Source organism: Neocloeon triangulifer, unplaced genomic scaffold (assembly GCF_031216515.1).
Source record: "Neocloeon triangulifer isolate White Clay Creek 2 clone unplaced genomic scaffold, ASM3121651v1 ptg000014l, whole genome shotgun sequence".
NCBI lineage: Eukaryota > Metazoa > Arthropoda > Insecta > Ephemeroptera > Baetidae > Neocloeon > Neocloeon triangulifer.
In genome coordinates, this window is record NW_026775556.1 from 21,751,733 (window position 1) to 21,774,161 (window position 22,429).

The following is a 22,429-nucleotide window of genomic DNA, read 5'->3' on the forward strand; positions in this document are numbered from 1 at the left end:
AAAAATGAACGCAATTAATTTTTCTGAAATTTTAATCATTACCAGGTGAAATTCCTCATTTTTTTTCCTGTAAGATTATTTAAATAAGTTAAATAAAGCCGTTTCATTGTGCGTCTTCTATATTAATATTATTCTAAAAATTGCTATGCTTGCTGTGAAATTAATTTTAGATATTTGCAAAAATATAAAAACAAATAATTTCCATAGGCGTTGAGCTTTTGTATTTAATTTAAAAAAATTATATAATATTACATTTCCATTTATTTTGAATGAATTGGTGCGCGTGTTTTTTATTCGAGTATTTAAGCGTCCTTTAAATTGAAGGTGTAGATATGAACAAAAATTTATTACACTGATTTCTCAAACTGTTCGCTTCAATTTTGCAAATTTAGTTGATATTGTTGAATTAAAGTTCACTCGTGCTTGAAAACTGACTTTCATTTATTCTTTTTTTGTATAAATTTGCTCCAAATAAACTTCAGTCCTATTGGTTGCAATTAAGTTTCTTCTTGATCAACCTTTTCCTGGACAGATAATTCGTATTTAATGAGACAGCAGGCGCTAAATTTCGCAAGTAAGCTCAATTTTTTTCCATCCACTTGGCAAACAAAGTTGCGAATTCTCGGTATCTGGCGGTCGGATCATCGCGCCGATTTCGAACGAAAGGGTTAAAAGCGTTCGAGAGCGTAATGAGAAAAATGAACTGCTCTTGGCACTGGTCGGACGGTTGAAAAGAGGGTGCACCACTAAATCAAACATTCCGAGAAAGAAAAAGGGGCTGTTTTTGTTTGGAGCTCGGCGCGAGATTAATTTAAATTCAAGGCGGGCCGAAATCGGAGCGACACGTCAGGCATTTGACCGGTCGGCACGTACGCCGGGCCGACGGACACGTGCGCGCTCCGATTTGGCACCGGGACCCATTTCTCGATCCCGGCGCAAGACCACGTGACTTGGCCCCGGACACTTTACGAGCGGTGACGTGCCGGCCAGCAGCGTCTGCAGTTTCGCTTCGCACGCCGTTTATTTTCGCCGACTCGCATTTTATATTTGTTTTTTTTTTCGCTTCGCTTTGCTGCTGGAGTTTGCAACTTTAGCGGGTCGATTCATTTTTGCGGAATTTGCGTTTGGCGCCGCCGTTCATGAAAATCGACAGCTTTCTGCAACTGTGCGAGTTTTCTTTTGCGTGTTATTTTTATTTTGATGTTATGTGTGTCGCAAAACGACCGACGAGGCTCATTCTTGGCGCAAAGTTCGCAAAGTTGTCAACGAGGCTGCTGCGCCAACAGGGTTGCCAGGACGATTCCGTGAAAATTATTGCGCCTTTAATAAAATGAAAATAATTAAAAATATTCTAAAGAAGAAGAATTTTCTTTGTCATTGTTTTAAAACAAATTTAAAAAAGGGGTGATTTTGTGAAAAGAAATTATAATTGTTATTATGTAATAGTTTTAAAAAGAAAAACCACATGGAAAAATAGAGTCTAGATTCCTTTGTCACCAAATTTAAAGGGTTGAATAAACATTAAAAATCAGAAGAAAATTCAAAATTCAAGTTTAAACTCTAAAATGAGCCACATTGTCTTAATCAACGAAGAAATTTCCAGCAAGTATTTTTACACAAAAACTGATACTTAATAAAAGAGCAAATATGGTTTTAAATTCAAATAAAAGTTTCGCCAGATTAAATTACTTCAATCTTACTTAAGTTATCAAAAAATTACTTTTGCATAAAATATCTGTTAAAAACAATTTAAAATATTCTTGAAATGAGACTTGACACATGTGGTAAACGTCCTCGGAATTATTTGCGAAATTTACAAATCAACTCATTTCCCATTAACGCGTTTTCGGCCCCAGCGTGTGCTGAAAATAAGTCGCTTCGCAAACGGAACTTGACAGCGTTTGGCGCCGCCAATATCGTCAAATCGGGCAAATGTACACGAGGGGGCCAGAGCAGCACTTGGCACGAAATCAATTTGCAAAATTCGCTCGAGAGTCGATAGGACGAGTGCATTATTTTGGACGGAGCTAAGAGGGGTTTTTTATTTCGGTGGAAATAGTGTGAAAATTGAGCAAGTCTGCCGAGAGTGAGGAGAGGGAAAAGCTGCAGAAATTTGGCAAGCGCGAGAGAGTATCGTAGTGCGGCGCTTGAATAATGAATGAGGCCTGGGTCACCTTCACTCTAGTTGTTGTTATCTCGATGCGGCGCGCGGTCCATACATATTTTCCATCGTCACGCGATCCCAACGATCGATGGTCCTCGTGCGTGAGGAACTCAAAATTAATGAATTCAAAATATAAAAAAACAACCTTTGTTTGTATTATTTCCCTCAGTGGGCGGCCCAACACGGAGGTCTATTTTTATAAAGATCCATTTGCGGGTTTATTTTTTCCGGAGAATAATGAAAATCAATGGGGGTTTTTTGTTTGACACCGAAAATATTTTATTCTCATGATAATGATTTTCAGCGTGTGTGTGTGTTGTCGTGTTATTATTTATTTATATAAGATATATAAGAAGCAGCAGCAAAAATGGCAGGAACCTCTTTACAAAAATCATTTCGCAGCACAACTGTTTTTTTTTTATGTTTTTTAATAGTAGATTCTCCCGCAATTAATATTGTTCTCTCTCTTCATTTCACTCGAAACGTTTCGCAGATTCTCCGACGAGGTTGCCTCTTTTTTTGTGTAATAATTTGTACAAATAAGAAAGTCGTTAAGAAAGAGTCGTTATGTACAGAATACTGTTTAACCATTTTTATTTATTTCCAAGCGGTTTTTTTGTCTGTACAAATAACAATTACGTCGTAGTAGTAAAGCTAGAAAATATATAGACGGAACTTCCGCAGATAAAATGCACACACAGTCGCAGTAGTTGAATTAATTTTTGTTGAGTAGTGAAAATTCTTTCAATTTTCATCTGTACTTTTGCCGATCGACACTCGAACATACAAAACGCGTGTGCGAAAATTAATGGCACCAAAACAAAATAATGGCAAGGTGACGTGAGTGAGTGTGACAGACAATTAATTATATTTCAATGTACTTTTGATTGCCCAAGAAACAAAATTATTTTCGCAGCGCTTTTAATCCACTACTACAATTTCCTCGTTCAATTATATATTTCCTCCCGTGTTACATGCTAATGTCACTAATTAATTATCATACAATGCTTACTTAATTAATCAATTCTCTCAATGTTTTCTCTACGTAGGATTAAACACACCAGCGAGTTTCGGAGTTCCTTTCTAGGAGAGAGCTTCGAGGCCCCTCCTGGCATGACTAGCTTCAAAAAAGAGGGAAACGTCTCTTCTTTTGAAAAACTATATCTGATTCATTATTCTTTTGCGTACATATAAATATCTTAATTAAACTGCCCGGCGCATCCACCGATCGAGACGCGACGGCCTCGAAATAGCGGTACAATTAGTTAATTAATTATAATTTGTCATCAAATGTTCCATTATATTTACAACTCTTCCCTCTACAACAACCTCTTCCACTCTCATTCAGTCAGCAATGTAAAAACGCGACTTCCATCTCAAAAAGGCCTGGAAATTGCTCAGCTCGACAAAAACATTCGCACAAACTTACAACAAATCATCAATTCGACGAAATACATATAGAAAAGTCAGTCTATAAAACGTGTTTCACATGCTTGCATGACTGATTCATTAATAATTTTTTTTTTTCACTTCTTCACGAGGAAGGTGTTTGGCTTGGAAAAATTTAATTGCAACAATAATTCGTCCAGCATTTAAATTTAAACTGATTTTCACTTAATCACTATCGTCAACTTAGAAAGGGGTCAAAGTTTGTTTGTGTGTTTGTACCATGATGAAAATTAATTAGAAAGAGAAATCAGAGCATCTCGGGGGTGGGTTTGCGCCCCCCGACAATTAGTTTATACATTATTTTTTCTTCTTCCAATTTACAACGCCTTCCGCGGCGCCCTGCGAACAAGCAGGGGCCTCACGGAGACTTCCAACAACTTTAACGCCGCGCGGCAGACAACACTGTCCTGTACAATTCGACGAGCGAGCCTTTCTCTGCTATAACGTCCCCCGTCGGGACTAATTTACAAGTTTGATCCAACGAGTGCGGCCTGAGGCTTAAGACTCGCGCTCCTTCTTCACCTTGAAGTCGTCGTTGCCGAGGATGGTGGCAATCTCGCCCTGCATGAACGCCCAGGGCACGTTCGAGTTGGCCAAAGGACATTTCTCGCCACTCGGACAATACACCTGAAATACAAACAAAAATTGCTGTCAGACACATAAAAGAAATCGGAAGGTACATGTAAATAAATTGAAATTAAGAAAAAAAGGTGATATTTTCAGTAGAAACTTTTACTTTCACGTGTAAAAAATTACAAATATTTAGTGATTTCGGCAGTTTAAAAGTTAAATTTTGTTTTTTTAACATAGATAATATAAGGAGAACGATCAAAAATTAAATTAAAACAAACTAAAACTAATAAAAGGAAAGTCTGGGCTTATGGCATTAAATTAATTAGTTATTTTCCGACAAAAAGGATAAAAAAAGTGATCGCTACTTTCCATTTCTAATTTAAAATTTGTTCAGATCAATTTAATAATTTTTTTAAATTAATCAAATTTCTATTTAAAGAGTTTTCATTGGTATAAAAACGGGTGTAAATATTGATTAAAACTTAATTTGCAACTAAAATATAAAGATTAAATTTGTAGAGATTGACAAATTCTGACTGACCTCGGAACCGGCGCCCTGGCGCTTGATGCTGTCCCTGGAGCAGGGGAAGCAGAATTTGTGGTGCGGCTGAGAAGGGCACTGCACGAAGTGTGTGTCCTCGAGTCGCTCGTTGCAGATTGTGCACTTGAGGGTGGCCCCGCCGGCCGCGGTGGCGGCGGCGTCAGGTCCTGCGGGGGCGGCCGGCATGGCCTGTGCGTTGGGGTCGGTGGCCGCGTCGGCGGGAGTGGCGGTCGTGGAGCTCACGTGTCTCGAGCCAGAAGAGCGTCGCCCGCTAGAGGAACCCGCTGCAAATAGAAACACACAAGCGCTCCGGTCAGCAAACTTGATCTTCGAACGGGAAATAATCATAAAAAAGAAAGACTGCCAAGAAATCTTAAATCTTCGAAAAAGCTCGCATGGACGTGAATGAATTTAACAAATCTTTGTACAAAAAATGAGGATTGTAATATAAATTTTGAAAATAAATTATAAAATCCTTACTTTTTATATTTTACTTGGCGAAAGTTGGAAAATCGAGAATCTAAAAAAACAAAGAAGAAAAACAGGTGTGGCAACTGAGGTCTCCTCGCAAAGTGTGAAAACTCACCTGAAGAATTGGGCGAGTGCTGCGACCCTCTGGAGGCGGACCGCGGTCCCGTGGGGGGACTGGCGCCCGACCTGGGCGACCCTGGGGGCAGGTTGTCGGCCACGGACATGAGGGCGGCCATGGGCGACGGCCCGTTCTGGCCCTGCTGCTGCGGCTGGCCCGGGGCCTGCGGCTGCCCGGCCTGCTGCGCCTGTTGGGCCGACGCGGCCGCCGAAGCCCCGCTCGGGCCACCCTGAGCTGGTCCCTGAGGCGGCGAAGTGGTGCGGCCGCTCAACGGCGAACTCGCCACCGGCACTCCGGCAGGGTAGCCTAAAATTTGAAAAATTGACCTAATTAAAAAATACCATTCTTTGGGGATTTTATTTAAAGTTAATTTCAAAATCGTTTCATTTATTCTTCTCTAAACATTGCTTTATTTGTAATTCAATTTAGTAAAGCATAATTAATTAGGATAATATATAAAAATAATTCATTAAAAAAAAATTGAAATATATTCAGGAGTCGAATTTTTCATTTTCTTTTGGGAAATAAGTTAAAAATTCACTGTTCTTTCCGGTTCTTTCTAAAAAAATCAAAATCAGTCAGCATTTCTTTTTTCTTTTTCTATTTTAATCAGGAATTTCAGTCCGATTTATTTTCCTTTTTTCTTTCTTCAAACGGTACATATTATTAGCGTTTGACAGTTTCTAGGAGGGCCTGGCACGCTCGCTGTTTACACACGCGTTCGTTCGAGTTATCGGCGCGTTGCCTAGTTCTAAAACGGTTTGGTCAATTTATTTCGGTGGCCGCCAGCGTGACGTCACCGAGAGTAGCTCTCTTTCTCTCTCCAAGTCAAATATATATTCATAAAAAAAACCTCGGTAATATATTATCCTTGGAAGGAAAGTCCGAGCGAGTCTCGTGCTTTTTCTTCTCAAAGGCACCAAACAACAAACTGCGCTTCGAGAATAACCAGCAAGACTGGTTTTGCCAGAATCGCGCGCGGCACATTTTCATTTTAAATTAATCCAAGGGGCGAGTGAGCGAGCGAAGGAGCTGGTTCGGTTTCTTTCCCGTCCGACGACGACAAATAATAAAAGCACTGCTTTTTGCATCGCCCCAGAAAACTTCGTCGCGCCGCTGCCTCTGCATAATAAATCTTTTGTCGCGAGCAAGACTCTCTTTCTCTCTCTCTGTACCCGACAATAAACAGGATGTTGGCGTTTTCGGAAGAAAAAAAATATAGAGGGGTCCAGACCAGATTTCTTCCGAGAAAAAAGGCCGACTTTCTTTCTTCCGCCGAATATAAATTGTAGGTTGCCGATAAACAGGAAGCGAAGAGTTTATTTTCACAGGCTTCTGTGGGGTGGGAGGGGCGGAGGGGTGTCTTTTTCTCTCTAGAACGGAATTTGAAAGGAACTACTACTTTATAAAAAAATGGAAAGGTGCGCCGGCTGGTCCTTTTTTTGTGTTGCTCGCCCTAATGACCGAACAAAACGGAATCCAGCGAGCATAGAAAGTATGCACACAGGTGCCTGCCGTAATGCAGCTGTTGTTTATGGCGGCGGCGGCGATTTGGCAACACAGGCCGCACGTTGACGTCACAAGCCGTCCGACAGCATTCCCAGGCGGCTGTGATTATTTTACACGCACAGACTGCACGTTTATGTTGGAAGGAAGAAGGGAACAATGAAACTGCCACAGGCGGATTTTATTATTTCCATTTTTTTTTTTTTTTTGAGTTGGAGCGACAATGATCGTTATATGGAAGAAAATGAAAAGTCAAGGCAGGACTCGATCTTGGACGAGCGCCAATTAAATGTTGCTGTCGAGCGGATAATTACTTTTTGATCCCGAAACGAGATTGGCTTACAAATAATTAAACGAGTGTGGTGAATTTAAATATCCACTACGTAAAATCAAAGATCAAACGAACTAATGGGGGGTTTAGCGCGTAATTAAGTTTAAATAAAAATAATTTCAACCGGTCGCCTTTGATTGTGATTGAATTGTAAACAGACCTATGAGGAAATCTACTTTTAGAAATCATCAAAGCCTAATTCTACCTGAATTCGTCTAACTTAAATGACTTAAGCCGTTCAGCGTTCGGAAGAGTCAAAAAAATATACAACAATTTTAATAAAATTGTAAAACTTCTAATTGAATAATGGTAGCTTAATTATTATTCCTATAAAATTCTCCTTAGCAATCTTAAACATTTCCTGATTTTCGCGTGATAACTTGCGCAAAAAAACTCCCCTAGTATACGCGATTTTCCTAGAACCCATTCCATTCAGCTTTTTCCCTCCAACAGCACAAAGGCGCCATTATTGGATTGGCGCTCCTTATCCGGCGGCTAAATGAACGCGCATAGAAAAGACGTGCGTGGAATGACAAAAAAAGGCTGAATGCATGAATAATTACAAAGATGGAATGTTTGAAACACAAACACACATAATGGTCGGAGGGACGGCGCGGCAACGCCGCACTCGAATTTTATCTCTCGCTCGCTCCTCCGTGGTATGAGAAAGAGGAGGCGCGGGGGCAGGGTGACGTCACATCTGGGCTGCGTGCCAACATCATCGCGGCGAGCGCGGAGGGGGTGGAGGGGGAGCGCGTTCGCCGGAGGGGGTTATTATTATTATACGCGGAGGGAGGAAGTACGTCGTTGGGCTGCCGCGCCGTCATGCGCGTTCTCCGGTATGTTGACTGGCTGCGGCCGCCGCCGCCGCCGCGAGCGAATATGCCAACACGGGCCAACGTAAGCCGGCCAGCGGGAGAGAGAAAGAGAGAGAGAGGCGCTTATACGATCAATAACATTATCAGCGGAGGAGGAGAAACGCCGCCGCCGCTATGGCCTCCTCTGTGACGTCACGCGCGCGATACGGACCGAGACACAACCGCGGCTCTTTCTCTCTCTCTCACACACACACAAATACATATATAAACCATTTATATACGCAGCAGCAGCAGCGGTGCATTGCGAAATATGTGTGTATAAATGACTGACGGATTATTATGTCATCTGCGGCTTGTCTGAGAGAAAGAGCTTTTTTGTTCGGCGTGGGTGCCTGAAGGGGTAGAAAAAAGTCATTAAAAAATGAATCCAATAAAAACTTTAAAACGGATTTTCGAATAATTAAATCTTTACACTGGCGCTGAAGAGGAAATGGCTTATTTTTTACTATTCTTAACCCTTACGCATTCAGAGCATTCGAATGGCCCGTTTTCCTTTTCAGAGCCTCTAATGGGGAAATAATGGCGATCCTGCAAAGGGGTGGATTTCTCGCTTTTACTTTTTCCTATAAATGGAACGTTTTCCGCTCTCATTGAACAGGAAACGCGATTTCTATTAAACCTTTTGAGGGTGAAAACTGTTTTTTTTTCTTCTTTGAAGGATAAAAGAAAAAAGCAGGCTGACTGACTCACCGTGGGAAAGAACAGGAATAATTTTAATTTGAAAATCAATTCTGTTATTTGGAGAAAAAAATTGTAATTTTTCGAGAAAACTAATTTGAACTTACCGGTTTTGAAGGAGGTGGCCGTGTCGAAGGACGGCGCCCTGACAGGGTGTTTTTCCTGCTTGTAGGAGCGTTCGATGTAGGGCACGGCGAGGCTGACGGCGGGTAAGGATTCGCCCCTCTGCAGGGGTGGCCGCTGCTGGTGCTGCTCCTCGACCAGCAACCTTTTGTGCACCGGGCCCATGACCTCTGCGCCGTTGTGGTGGTGATCCTCGTCGTCGGCCGGCGGCCGTTTGACGGCCGTCGGCTGCCGGCCGCCGTTCATGGGCTGTTGTTGTTGTTGTTGCTGCTGCTGTTGTTGCTGCATGTGGGCTGCGGCGGCCGCGGCGGCCACGGCCGCCGACATGTGTGCCTGCGTGGGCAGCCTGACCTGGGCCGCGATGCCGACGCGGCCGGCGGCCTCGTGCTCGGAGCGCGGGGGCGGCAACGAGGGGCCGCCGGGGTAGTCGGCGGCCGAGCGGCCACGCTCGTGGTGCAGCTGGGCATAGGCGTGGGGCGGCGGCCGCGCCATCCCGTGCGGAGGCGGGTTCAGCATCTGCACGGGCTGCTCCATGACGCCGTTGGCCGCCTCGTGGCGGTGTTTGGCCGCCTGTCTCTCGGAGGCGGCGTGCGAGAGGGCCGGGCCGGCCGAGGCCGACGGCTGGGGCCGGATCTCGCGGCCAGCGGCCGCCTGTTCCTGGAAGCCGTGGGCCCTCTTCATCTGGCGCGCCGTGTCCAGGACGATTTCGATGCGGTCGGCGCCCTCGTAGTTGACGCAGCCGCGACAAACGGCCTCGCTGAAGTCGTGCAACATGGCCCACGGCATCCGCGGCAGGTCGCACAGGTAGCAGTGCTGTCGTTTGCCCATCACGGACATCTTGGCCGCCGTCTGCCTCTGCACTAACCTCGTCTTCGCCTGAATTTTTTTTTTTTTTGGTTGATAATGAATTTGCAAATCCTAGTTTTCGCCACTCACACAACTTTTCTACTTCCGCATGTCACGAGCACACTGCAGATTCGGACACTTTTTTTTCTTCCTGACTTTTTGCCTTCGACGGAGCGGACGCTGCTGGTATTGACTCGGCGACACTCCGACTGCAAAGAATCGCTGCGCCGAGGCGCCGAGCGGCCGCGGCTTGAAAAGTGGCGCTGCCGGCGCGCAGACACACGGTCAACCTTGTTGAGTGGAGCGGGTTTTGCTGCTTGCGCGGTGTGTGTGAATTTCCCAGGCCGCGGCGAGAAGAGCGAGACTCACTCTCTGCTCCACTGCGTTACTATCCCAGTGATGCGAATAGCAGAACAACAAAAAACTAAACTTGCTAACCGGACAGGCAAAAGCAGAACGCGATGACATCCTCTGTAAAATTTGCAGTGGTCAAAACTTGTGGATGTTAAAGATGACGAGGGGTTAATTGTCATAATTAAAAGGCTTATTTTTATATCGACGAAATTATTTTTTTCTTAAATTAATTAAATATGCTATTTTATAAATTTTAATTTTAATATAACAAAATATGCTTGAGTAATTGTCAGTAATTGTAATGTTTTGATTATTGTTTAATAAAAATTAATTTTTATTTCTTCTGCAGCAAACGGGTTCTATTCGAACATTTTGAGCATAAAAATTAATTTGCAATAAATTTAGAATTTTTCAGTTAAATCGCTTTTGTATTTACAAAATATTCGGAGAATTGGAAATAATTTAATTATTACTCATACGACTAACTTAACAAGTGCATAAAAAGGTATAATTCAGTTTTTTTTCTTTTAATAAATTATAAAAAACTTATGTTTAATTTAAATTCGTGTGGAACATTCCGGATCACTTTACATACATAATCAAACTTGAATGATTTTTTTGCAAATTTAAATTGAGGGTAAATAATTTCGCACGTGTCGTCGAGGCGCGAAATCGATACGGCTCTCGAAAATCAACCAGCGAGTGTGCACGTTTGGAGAGCAACGTCGGTCGCCTCGTTATATTGATTTGTTATTGATATTTTTGAGGAAGGTCGCGTTGAATAAAAGAAACGAGAGCAACACACTCTTGCAAAGTGTGCGTGCATTTATTAAAATGCAACGCTGACTTAATCAAGCGCTCTATGCATAAATTATAAATAGATATTATTATAACTAGAGGTGCAACTGGATCTGCTGCTTGTAATTCACCTATGAGCGGTAAATCTATTATAAGTTATACATTTTTATCTTTGCATGGAATGGAAATAAATCTTTTATATAAATATCTTTCCACCGAGCCTGCAATCGGAGAGTCCGAGACGTTTTTCTTCGACGCAAACCGGCTTTGCAGAAGGACTTGATTTGTGACGTTTAAACATTTCAACATTAAATTAGCGGTAAAACGACCAGGACGAGTTCCACAAACACCAATCATGTGAGCCGCATTTATATTTTTGCATTTTTCCTTTTTTTTTCAGTACTTCTGGGAAAACGTAACTCGTCTTCGTTCCGACGAAAATTAACAACAAACTTGATAAATAAAAATAATCAATACTTGGGCGCGTGCACGGAATGCTAATCACGATTTTTGTTTTATACGTTTTTCGACAGGGGTCGGTCGGAGCAGGGAAATTTATTCCTCGTCACGGGCGCATTCAGCACCTTAAAATCTCATTGCATATTACGTGATCCTCTCAGCTCTCCGACGACAGCGAATTTAAAAGTCTGATGATGCTATTCGCTGCCAGTGCAGCTTATGAAAATTCAATCCGGCCTGCAAATTTCTCATGAATTTTATAAAATGGATAAATAAAAGCAGAGCACGTGATCGTTGCAAGAACAAAAAAATCTCGATTAGTCTTTAATGAAATTTTATAAATTTAAAATAAAATTAAAAAAAAATGTTATTTTTTTACAGTAATTCAAAAATCTTACCAAACACGTAAAAAAGGGGTTTTTGTTATCTTTATGAAACAATAAATTACTAAAAACAACTAATCAAGTAAAAGCTGAATTGAAAATCTAAATTCAAACATAAAATTTAGAATTATTTTTGAAAATATAACAGTATCTCATTCAAATAATTCAAACTTGTGTAATATGCAATTGATTTATTTTATTTACTTCTGGTGTCTCACAATCAGAATTGACATTGGAGTAAAGGCGGGGAAGTCCATTGAGGCAAACTTTTACACCTCGGAGCGTCACACTTGCTTCAGTGAAATCAGTTATGTTTTCCTGCTGGATAGGGGTGCCCTTTAAACGTACAATCGCGCGTTTTTTTCGTAAGTAAATAATGCACATAATAAATTTCTCTTTGAGAGTTAGCGGTAAAGTGTAAGTAGTGTTGGCTCGGCCGCTCCGCTGACGTCAGAGAATAGGTCACACTCGCAGGCACTTATGAAAGCGGCCGCATCAGCGTCAATATATAACATAAATGGAAACAGGCAAGTATACGTATCTCACACTTGGCGTAATTTCGCAAATTCTCTCACCCCGGAGACGATTATTTAAAAAAAGCAGCTCCGGTTTTTGAGAAACAAAGCAGGTTTGGATTTTTTTCGCGTCTCGAGAGGCCCTTATTCTTGTTTCGCGCGAATTCAACTTTCACAAGAGAGGTTCCTGCTTTGTTCAAATTTATTCAAGCCGGCGCGACGAGAACGGCAAAAGTGAAAATTCGCATTCACGCCGGGGAAGAATGGAAAGAACAGGGGTTAGTCTCTCTGAGAAATGAGAACAGATTTTTATTATACAAGAATAAGGAGTTGAATAAAAAAAGTTGTAAATTAAAATAAATATATAAAAAAATACGAGCCGGAGGCAAACCTGTTATTGGCGCAGGATTCTATTCGTGGCCGGTGGAACCAGTTTTAAAAAGATTGGTGCCCTTGGTGCGAACGGGTATAACAGCACAAAATCGCCGATGCAAAATTTGACCTCGGCGCAAATATTGGGTCTCGGCGCTCGGTGACGGGGGCACAGCTTGGTGCGCAAAATTCGCCCGCCGCCATGTATATACATTTATTATAAATGGATTGATTAATGGAGCGGACGCCACCAAGGACATGCATTTGGTCTCACTTTGTAAGGAAGAGTGCCGCCGACTTTTTGCCCAATATCTCGCAGGCGTAATAATGCATTTGGCCACACTCGGGGCTCTCAATCGACGCTGGCAGCTGGAAAATAATTGCCAGCCTTTCAATCAGCCAAAGTGAAGGCAGATGAAAACCTTAAAGAATTGGGACGTCTTTTGTTCTTTTTCCTAGAGATGATAAAACATATTTGATTTAAAACATCTGGATAATATTTGAAAGTCAAATTAAAATAGTTTCTGTTTGTTAATATTTATTCAGGATAAGAAAAATTTTTGTCTAAAAAAAAAATACGCCAAATTCATTATTTTTTTCTAAAGAATGGGAAGCAATTGTTTTGTTTTCAAAGCCAAAATGTCACAAAAAGCTTAAAATTTTTTTATTTTCCCCCCAAAAAAACTTAAATTTTCATGTTTCCATAAAATTATTTAAGAATTTAACCTTTCTCCCTTTATTTCAGTACATATTAAAAAAAAACTACCTGTAAATCAAATTAACAGTAAAATTAATTTTGATGCATAAAATTAAAAATAACTTTTAGGGAAAATTGTGTGACTTGAGCATGATGAAAATAAAAATGAACACTCTGGATACATATCTTGATTTCAAATAATAAAATACTTAAAAATCTTTTAGTTTAAAATATTTTTAAATATATTTCTTCAATATTAATGAAGATTTGCAAAAACAGAACATATTTTAGTAATAAAATGATAATTTTTTTGTGCAGTGTTTGTGGCACAATTTCAAAAAGCACAACAAAGAGGAAACGGATTTTGAACTTTGCATTCAACAAACAACACATTGTGCAATGTTGCTTCTGATGAAAATCGTCAACCGGCGACGACCTTTGGCAAGCCCAGAATGCGGGATTGTGATTTTTGTTTATTTTGGCGAGCGTTACGTCAGCGCCACTTTGGCTGCTGATGCCACTTTTTATCCAATGCTGGCGAATTCACCGCTGGGAGCGGTTTTGGTTTCGGTGTGAATGCACGCCCTCGCGGCTTCCCATCTAAAAATCGCTGGATTTCGCACATCACAGGGCAGTGTGTGTGTTATTTCCATTCGGTTGAGTCACCCTCTCCACGAGAGTTGCATGCTCAAATTTATCGTCGGTTGGCAACCTTGGATTTCTTTTTCGCCAAATCATTGCAAAATTCGGCTCGCTGGAATTATTTATGGACGCGGAACTTTTTTTGGCGCTTGTTTTTGCACAGGCTGCACCCATCGTGATGACGGTTGATTCTTAATATACTGAATAATTAATCAAATACATGATGGGTGGAAACGAGATGAAGATGAAAGGCATCCAATTCAGGCACGTGTCTCCAGTAAAATTAAAATATGATTTTTTTAAGCACTCAATTTTTATATTTTAAAATATTTTGAATAAATAAAATTGAAAATTATTTGACAAAAAAGTGGATACGTTTTACATGGGATTCACATTTATTTAAAAAGAGATTGAAAATTGAAATAACAATTGATTTAAATTAAAATTTTATTAGAGATAAAAATGAACTTTATGAAATTTTGAGAATTGTTTGTGAGTCAAGATCTTTATTCTTTCTATATTGTATTAAATGTTTTCCCTTTTTTTCAAATAAAATAGCAATAATAATAATAAATAATTATACTTCCATGCTACTAATTGCGTTTTACAGGGGCTTTTAACTGATTCCCAACAATAATTTTTTTTTGTATATTCCTTTTTTTTTAATTAAATCCAACTTTTGGTACATTAATAAATTGTTTTACTGAGATTTAATATTTTTTTTTTTTTTTTAATGAAATTCAGTAAAAAAACTAACGTAGCCTACTTTCAGTTAAAAATGGAAAATGAATCAATCTTTCAAATTGTGCAAAAACTCCTTTTCACAAGAGAAGATGCTTTGAACGAATTAATCTTCAAAGGGCCTCCAGTTTTAGGCTGGCAAACTTGAAAAGAGACAAGTTCCTTATATTTTATATTCTGGCGCGAGGCGAATCGTCTGGAAACCTTGTTATTCGCACTTAGGCAAGGCCCAAAGTGAAATATCCTCGGCGGCGCCAAGTGCAGGCTATTCTTGGGCAACGCACTTTCGCTCAGAAAAGGTCAAGAATTGCCGAAATTGACGTCACCGTGCACATTAAGCAGTCCTTAATCAATAATTATTTTTCACGGTTGTGCTGGAGGCGTTGGCTGGCCTGCTTTTAGGTCATTGCAACCCAAGCTGACTGGCTGCAGCAATAAACAAACTTTTTGCTTCTATTTCCAGCTTGGCAACTCTCGCACAATTTCGCCCGCAGTATCAATTTATTTCGGCAACTTTCGAGGTCTGGCAAAGGGCAGCACTCGCGCCTCTCTTCCTGCTCGCGCATGCAAATTGACAAGCGGGGTTAAGCTAATTTGCATTGCTGGTGGTGTTTGCTCGTCGCTTGGGCAGATTTTCCCATTAGATTAACCCTCGTGTCTGCGCCTGCTTGCTAATTTCGGCAAGGCGAACTTTGCGACCCTGCGCGCGATGCTGCAGCGAGAGTTGAACTTTGAATCATGAAACATTGTCAAACTTTCCACTTTCAACGCGCGGAATGAGAGACGAAATTAGTTTTTGACGTGACGGTGCTAATCAATTCATCAATTGTGTGCAGAGAGTTCATATTTGCTCGGTCAATTATTATCAAGCAGTAAAAAGGTGAAAATTTTCATGAATACGAATTTTAAATTTCTTTTTCGACGTTAATTTAGTGAAAAGAGAGAAATTTCAACCTTTGATTAAGGATTTGTTTGAAGAAATTGACACTCGAGGAGAAGATCATGGAAATGAAGAGATTGAGCTTTTCCTCGTTGCAGAAATTGTTTTTTATTATTTAATTGGTTACTAACTTTATTTCTTTCTTCAAATAAAAAACAATTCCTGCAACGAGAAAGAGCCCAATCTCTTTTCATTTCTACTTTGAAGGAGATGGTAAAATACACAATTTGAAATCTAGTTATGAATTTTTACCGCAATTTTAACGCCGGCACTGATAAGTTTTTTTTCGCACTTTGTTAGAATTGGAAATTTTAAAAATTAATCTTCAACTTTAGCAAGAAAATAAAACTTGAAAGCATATTTTAAAAAAATTCACTTGTTATTCGATTTTGAAGAACTCGGAGTTTATAAGAATTTTCCCTCCGCTTTGTCCAGGCTGTGAGGTCTGCGTAGGGGTCATGACTTGTATGAATTCCATACTAGATCTGCGACTGAATAGAATTCCATTCCGTTTATATTATAATGTACCGCGCCCCATTGATAATCCCCTCGCGACGAGAATTTAATTAATAGACGTGTATTCAAATGTGCCGTTGAAGGAGCGGCGAAGGCATGAATATCGCATCCATCGCCATCAGCCCATAAACCGCTGCCATCAGCTTAATTGGAAGAAATTCTTGGGCTACGTCACTGCGCGCGGCCCGCCGAGAAAAGTGAGTGACTTTCTCCTCAGAGGTGTTCTCGGACGAAACCTTCCTGGAGGCAGCACTGACCGTTGCGATTGCACAATATTTCTTCTTTTTATTTTTTTTTATTTAGGTGGGAATTGGAAATCCAGCGCCGCGACTTCCTCAATTAGAAGAGCGGCCGCGGAGTGATTGACTCCTGCCAAGACCACACCCTGCGTGACGTCACGCGCGCGTATTACGCTCACTCAGACTATCGCAATCCGACCCAGACAATGGTGCAGGCAGGGGTGCCTTCCCGGGGCCCACCCACCGAGAGCCACCGCTGACGTCACGCCCTGTTAGGTGCACTTCTTCTTACTCTCTCACCGCGTGTGTCAGGCCAATTGAAAAATCCATCCTTCTCCTATGATCTACTTTCAAGTTTCAATTATCTAAAAAAATTTAGTTGACCATTGACTTAAGAGAAATCGGTGTAATTATGAATTAATTAGTCCAAAGTAAATTTCAAGTAAGAAGATTTAATACAAACAATGCATATTTTCCATGCAGGATGTGCGCTTATGTAATTAATTAAATTTCATTGATTTTTTTTATACATTTTGCATAATAACTTTTCATAACTTTGGGTGAAATTTAAAAATCCTATTTAGATTTTGCATGAATCTTTGAACTGCTTTAAACTGTACACAGTCATAGCTAATTAAAGAAAAAACTTATAATTTTAATAGGTTTTTATCCTAAAATTAAAGAAATTGATGTAAAATTTCAAGTTCTGACGTTTTTTTTTGACAAATTGAATTGCATTAAGTAATTTGTGCGCAATTAAGCTCAAATTATGTGTCTTCATTTTTTAAATATTATTTCAAATTATTTCAAAAAATTTAGAAAGGTTTAGCATAGTGGCCTCTCATTTTGGGACATTTAAAATCAAAGAAAAGTTTTTTCAATTTGATTTGTGTTTAGAAAAATTTAAATGATTAAAAAGTTTATTATTATTGATTATGCACGTCTTTTTAAATAATTTTTCCCAGTTATTATGAAAATTCAAATAAAAGAAAAAGTTCATAATTTTTTATCAACAGACATGAATTTTAAATAGCAATTTGGCAAAAGTTATTTTTAAGAGATAAGCGTAAATTAAATGTTTGGATCCAGCAAAAAAGAAGACGCTGTGCGAAGCATGTTTTTAATGTGAAGCAAAGTCCGATTGGTAAAATGATTGCTAATCAAAAAGTATTGGTTCGTATTTTTATTTTTCATCCGTCAGCACGATTAGCTCGTAAAACAGGAACCTTCAAAAGTCAAATAACTGCGCACATAAATATTTTCCGGTGTAAAATAAGTTTGAGAAAAAAATTAAAGGTTTAATTTTACGACGGAAAATGAAGGATTTCGTTGTGGAATTTAAAGGCATCTCTCGAGATTGAGTCGTCACGACGAGAAATTTGACCTCAGACTTCCCTGCAAATAAATCAATATTGACTCTCGTCATCCGTTTCCACAGCCCAAACCAAACACCATAGCTCTCTCTGCCGCACGAGGGGTTTGCTTCATGGGTGTTCCTCATCAGCATAATATCGCGTTAATTAACAAATGACCCTCCGTATAAAGGCACAGCCGTCGGTTGTGCAACGCTGGCTGCAGTCGAACCCCGCATCAGAGTTCCTGGTTCATTTCCTGCCGCCGACGCCGCGTGCAACCGACTCTGCAGCCTTTCCAATCTATGCGTTCATGGGTGATTTATCAAGGCTGAGCGAGAGTCAATAAACTTGCATGACATCATTTGGAGTGCAGTGTCATGATGCTGCCAGGCCGACAAATTAATTCTGCTTTTTTAGATCTGACTGGGGCTCGCGCAGTGGAACGAACGAGATCGAGTTTGTAAAAAAGTCGATGACGATTCCGTGCAGTGGGGCGATTTGAAAACTAAATGACGAGACACGACGACCTTGTTTTCGAGCAAGGGTCAAATTTAAAATGGGAGTTTGAAAGGTTAGCATCTCACGCGGTCTATTTTGGACTAGACTTGAATTAATTCGAGGAGTTTTCAAAAGATAAGTTTAAATATTCTATTTTTGTTCCTGATTGTGTAAAAGATATAATAAATTCTTTATGAAAAAATTAGCAAAGTAAAATAATTAAACTTTAAAGCCGTGCATAATTTGATGATTAATTTTATTATTATTGCTGTTATTTTTCCACGTTGTTACAAAAAATATATATTGTTTTGTAAACAATAATGATTTTTAAAAAAGATAAAAAAATAACAAGATGAGGATAAATAGTCTAGTGAATCACCTTATGTAAAAATTCACAATAATTAATATTTTTATACGTTAGAGATATTTCTCAGATTTTTGTATATTAGATACAGAGAAAAAAAATCAAAATTGGAATGGGAAACTCTTTTCGTTTTCTATTTATTTGAAATAAATAAAATAAAACAGCAAATAAAAAGAAAAATTGATCAATATCAATTAAAAAAATAATAATTATAAATAAAAAAAAAAATTTACAGAATTTTCGCTGCAATAATTTCCAGCTAATTTTTATATGCCACAATTTAACTGCTGTTTTCAACACGTGTTCGGTCTATATATTTATAAATAAACTCAATAAACTGTTACAAACATTTGCGCGCTTTTGCGGAATCTGACGCTGCAGGGCTTCTCTCCATCCATTAGCAAATTATTCAACTTTGGGTGTGTGTAATTGGCATAATTGCTTTTGACAGCTCAACCAGACAGACGCAGATGTTTTGAGTTAAAAAATATAGAGCTCGAGAGAGGCGACAAAGCGTGCAATTCCGTTCAATTAAGCAAATCGTGCGATATAAACTTGCAAGTTGATAACAAATATAGTGGCAGCCTTGAAAGGCTCAGAAGGGGCAGCGTGATTAATTAATTACAAGCTCGCGGAAAAACCGTCAGAGATAATAAATATAAAAGTGTATCTCAAAGATGCACTTGAGGCCGGTCACGTGGCCCGCGAGGACAATGCGCCCGAAATGATGCCCTTATCTCACTCGATCAGGCCATCTTTGACGTTTGCAACGTCAAATATGTAATCGCTCGCTATCTCAAGAGGACTTTCCAAGGGTCATTCCGATAAACGAGACCATTATTTTTTTCAGACTGTGGTCAAAACGGGAGAATCACGCGGTGAGCAGATGACGAGAGGCGTTGATGATAAATTATTCTTTCCATAGTGCAAGAGTATGAAGTCATCACACGCAAGATGACCTTTCTGACTGAGTAGGAAATGAACAACAACAATTCTCTCTCCGCAGAGATAAGAGCAAATACATAGAAAACTCGTTGTGCGCGCACTTTGTTGACAATTGAATTCACGAGACAACGCCTGGTTTTGTTAAACATGTGGTGGCCTAAAAGTCCACGTCACTGCGGCCTTATCAGCAGCCAGAGATAAATACGGTGACAGCAATAATTATACAAAAGACATATATATTTTGCTGCATTTTGGTTTGCTGGCGCTTGTCAATCAAGATGAAATCAAGAGTGAAAAAAGTTTATTTTTAAATGGGTGTAGGAAAATACCGCCTTGAACAAACACTTTAAAATTAAAACCAGCAAACTACTGATAAAAATTTAAATCAATAGATTAGGGCTCATAAAAAACGAACTTTAGTTTTTATACTTATCGTAAGTGATGGTGCCTTTTTCTTTAACAATGAGACTCATAAAAAAAATTTAAGAATATAGTCAACATTTAGTATTTGGAGTGGCTTCAATTTAAAGTATGTAAAAAATATTAGAAATATTATCTAAAATTCTTTTATTTACTGTATTTACTGTGAAAATATTATTTTGAAAAAGTAAAACAGACGTCGATGGTAATCTTAATCGATCAAAAAAAGACTAACCTGACCCAGTGACCCTATAACAGAATTGGAATTGTTGGGATTTGTTATTTGCTTGATTATAAACAAAACACAAACAAGAAAATTATAAAATTGACAGTATTATAGATTTAATTCAAATAAATTTCAACTGGCTTAATGAAATAAAATTACAAATTTTCTTAATAATTACCAAATATTGTACCTGAATTCGTTAAATTAATCCTTTAAATAATTATTTCTTATTATTTGTTGTTTAATTTCATGTTTTGCCTCTCCCTTGTTTCATAAAATTTGTGTTTTCAATGTATTTGGGAAGAGAATGTCACCAAAAATTACTTGGAACTAAAATTATCCAGAGCTTTAAACTATCGAAACGTAGAACATCAAATAACAATTAGGTTTGACGTCAGAAGTACACATCTTTAAATAACTCTTGAATGGAGTTTCACATAACAAAAACCAGTAATATTGAACAATATTTTGTAATTTTTGTTATAAAAATAAAATAAAATTGGAACACACGCATAATCATATTATTCAAAACTATTAATAATTCAAACAAGTGAAATTAATTTAATTTTAAATTATGGAAATCATTCTTTTGCATATTAAAATGTTTTTGCAGGAGTTTATAATAACAGTTTCCTTCATTTGAAGTTGTTTCTTTACGGAATGAATTAGTTAGAGAAACTTCTAAGAACTACTCATTTATTTAATTTTGTTTGAAAATTCAATTTTTCTTTATTGTTCTGATTGCTCAAGATGGTGCTACCTGGTCGTAAAACTTTTTCCAAGAATTCACACAAAGGCGATAACTAGACCACCACACGGAGCCTGCATCAACATTGCGTTCCAACCCTCTCATTTTTTGCTGAACCATTCACGCCGCGGCGCACCCAGAGCCGGCGTCACGTGGTCCATGTGCGGGGCAAGTGAATTAACTCGTCTTTCTGACGTCAGCGCGTAAAGTTTAGTCAGATGTGCTATACATGCATATTTTATGTGTTTTTATTTCAGTCGACGTTCATATAGCGTGGTTCGTCCGTCCGTCCAAAGCTGAAGGGCATCTCTCCGCGATGGATGCGATGTGTATCACGCTATGTGAGTTCGTGCGACCCCGCAGCACGACATTATCATCATCATTATTTTCATTTCTGTTTGTATGCACACTTCTCACTCGTACATACTCCCACACTCGGACGGGCACGATTTTTCATTCCCGCGGCACACTCGAATTACCCAGTGTTGCCGCTTTCAAATGTGAAGAAATAAAAAAAGGAAGTTCTCATTTTGAGATGGGAAGAAATCTCGCGTCAAACCTTTTGTTAGAGTGGAAATTTTACGGGAATCCCAAGGTGTTATTTTTTTTATTGGCAGGGTGTTGAACTGCTGATCGGTGGTTGCTAATAAGATATTGACAAGACTTGTTTTCTTGCAGGTAGAAGTGATCAATTCCTTTTTTAATAGATCTCTTCATGTTTGAGAAAGAAAAAAAAACTATGATTTCAAAATTATAAGGCTTTGAAACTTGAAAAATGGTACGTTTTGTTCCTCATTTGACAAAATTGAAACCGCGGTTGGTGAAAAAAGCTATATATATAAAAAAAAATTGAATAACAAGGATAACTGACCCCTAAAAGGTGATCCGCTCATGGTTCTTTAAAAACATATAGGGCTGCTTGTTTCCAAGCTTTTTGAGGCCACATGTCCTTTTATTTCATTTTCTTTGAGCGCTGATCTTTGATTTAAAATTTATCATATTTTCTTTCATTAAACTTTGAAATAACATTTTCAAACGGAATTTTTGAAAATCAAAGTTGATTTTTTTATATTTTCAGTGTAAATTGGGCGAAAAAGGGGAAAAAATATTGTTTTTTATTCTGATGTAAATAATTAATTATCTACTGTAAATAGTGATTACATAATTAAAATTATGTAAAATTGGAATGTTTCACCGCTTTGAATGCAATAAAAACAAAATGAGCCTGGCAAAGGCCGCTCGAAAAGACACAAACAATGTTAATTTTTTTATTTATTATGTATTTTTGCAATAGACTGTTTTTAAAACTATAATTTTTCACTCCTGTTTTGAATTCAAATATACTTTTCATTTCACCAAATTGATCCAATTTAAAATGATGACTCGAGTTTTTTTGCTCGAGCATATAGATTCGATTTCTGTATTAAATTCTTCTAAAGTCGTCGTATAACGATTAAAAAAAAAATCAATTTGGAGCATTACGTCAATTATTATTATTTGATGTGTGTTGCACAATATCGGCTGTCAGACACACAAACG

The 22,429-nt window shown here is 38.9% G+C and overlaps 2 protein-coding genes across 2 annotated transcripts in view; both read right to left on the reverse strand.

Moving 5' to 3' along the window:
• The window catches only part of LOC132201538 (uncharacterized), a 60,209-nt gene that overhangs the window by 10,359 nt on the left and 27,421 nt on the right, over positions 1–22,429 (reverse strand). The window lies entirely within an intron of this gene.
• Positions 3,607–9,907, reverse strand: LOC132200108 (interferon regulatory factor 2-binding protein 1). Its single transcript, XM_059625312.1, has 5 exons — positions 9,769–9,907; positions 8,817–9,708; positions 5,314–5,622; positions 4,728–5,011; positions 3,607–4,240 (listed from the first exon to the last, which is right to left on the reverse strand). The coding sequence occupies exons 2-5, from the start codon at positions 9,667–9,669 to the stop codon at positions 4,112–4,114; spliced, it is 1,575 nt and encodes a 524-aa protein (XP_059481295.1). The 5' UTR covers positions 9,670–9,708; positions 9,769–9,907; the 3' UTR covers positions 3,607–4,111.

Coding starts and splice junctions, on each gene's coding strand:
- LOC132200108 (XM_059625312.1), bottom strand. CDS start 9,669: ATGTCCGTGATGGGCAAACGACAGCACTGCTACCTGTGCGACCTGCCG. Junction 5,623..8,816: donor GGCCACCTCCTTCAAAACCG/GTAAGTTCAAAT, acceptor TTCAAATTTTAG/GCTACCCTGCCGGAGTGCCG. Junction 5,012..5,313: donor GCACTCGCCCAATTCTTCAG/GTGAGTTTTCAC, acceptor TTCTATTTGCAG/CGGGTTCCTCTAGCGGGCGA.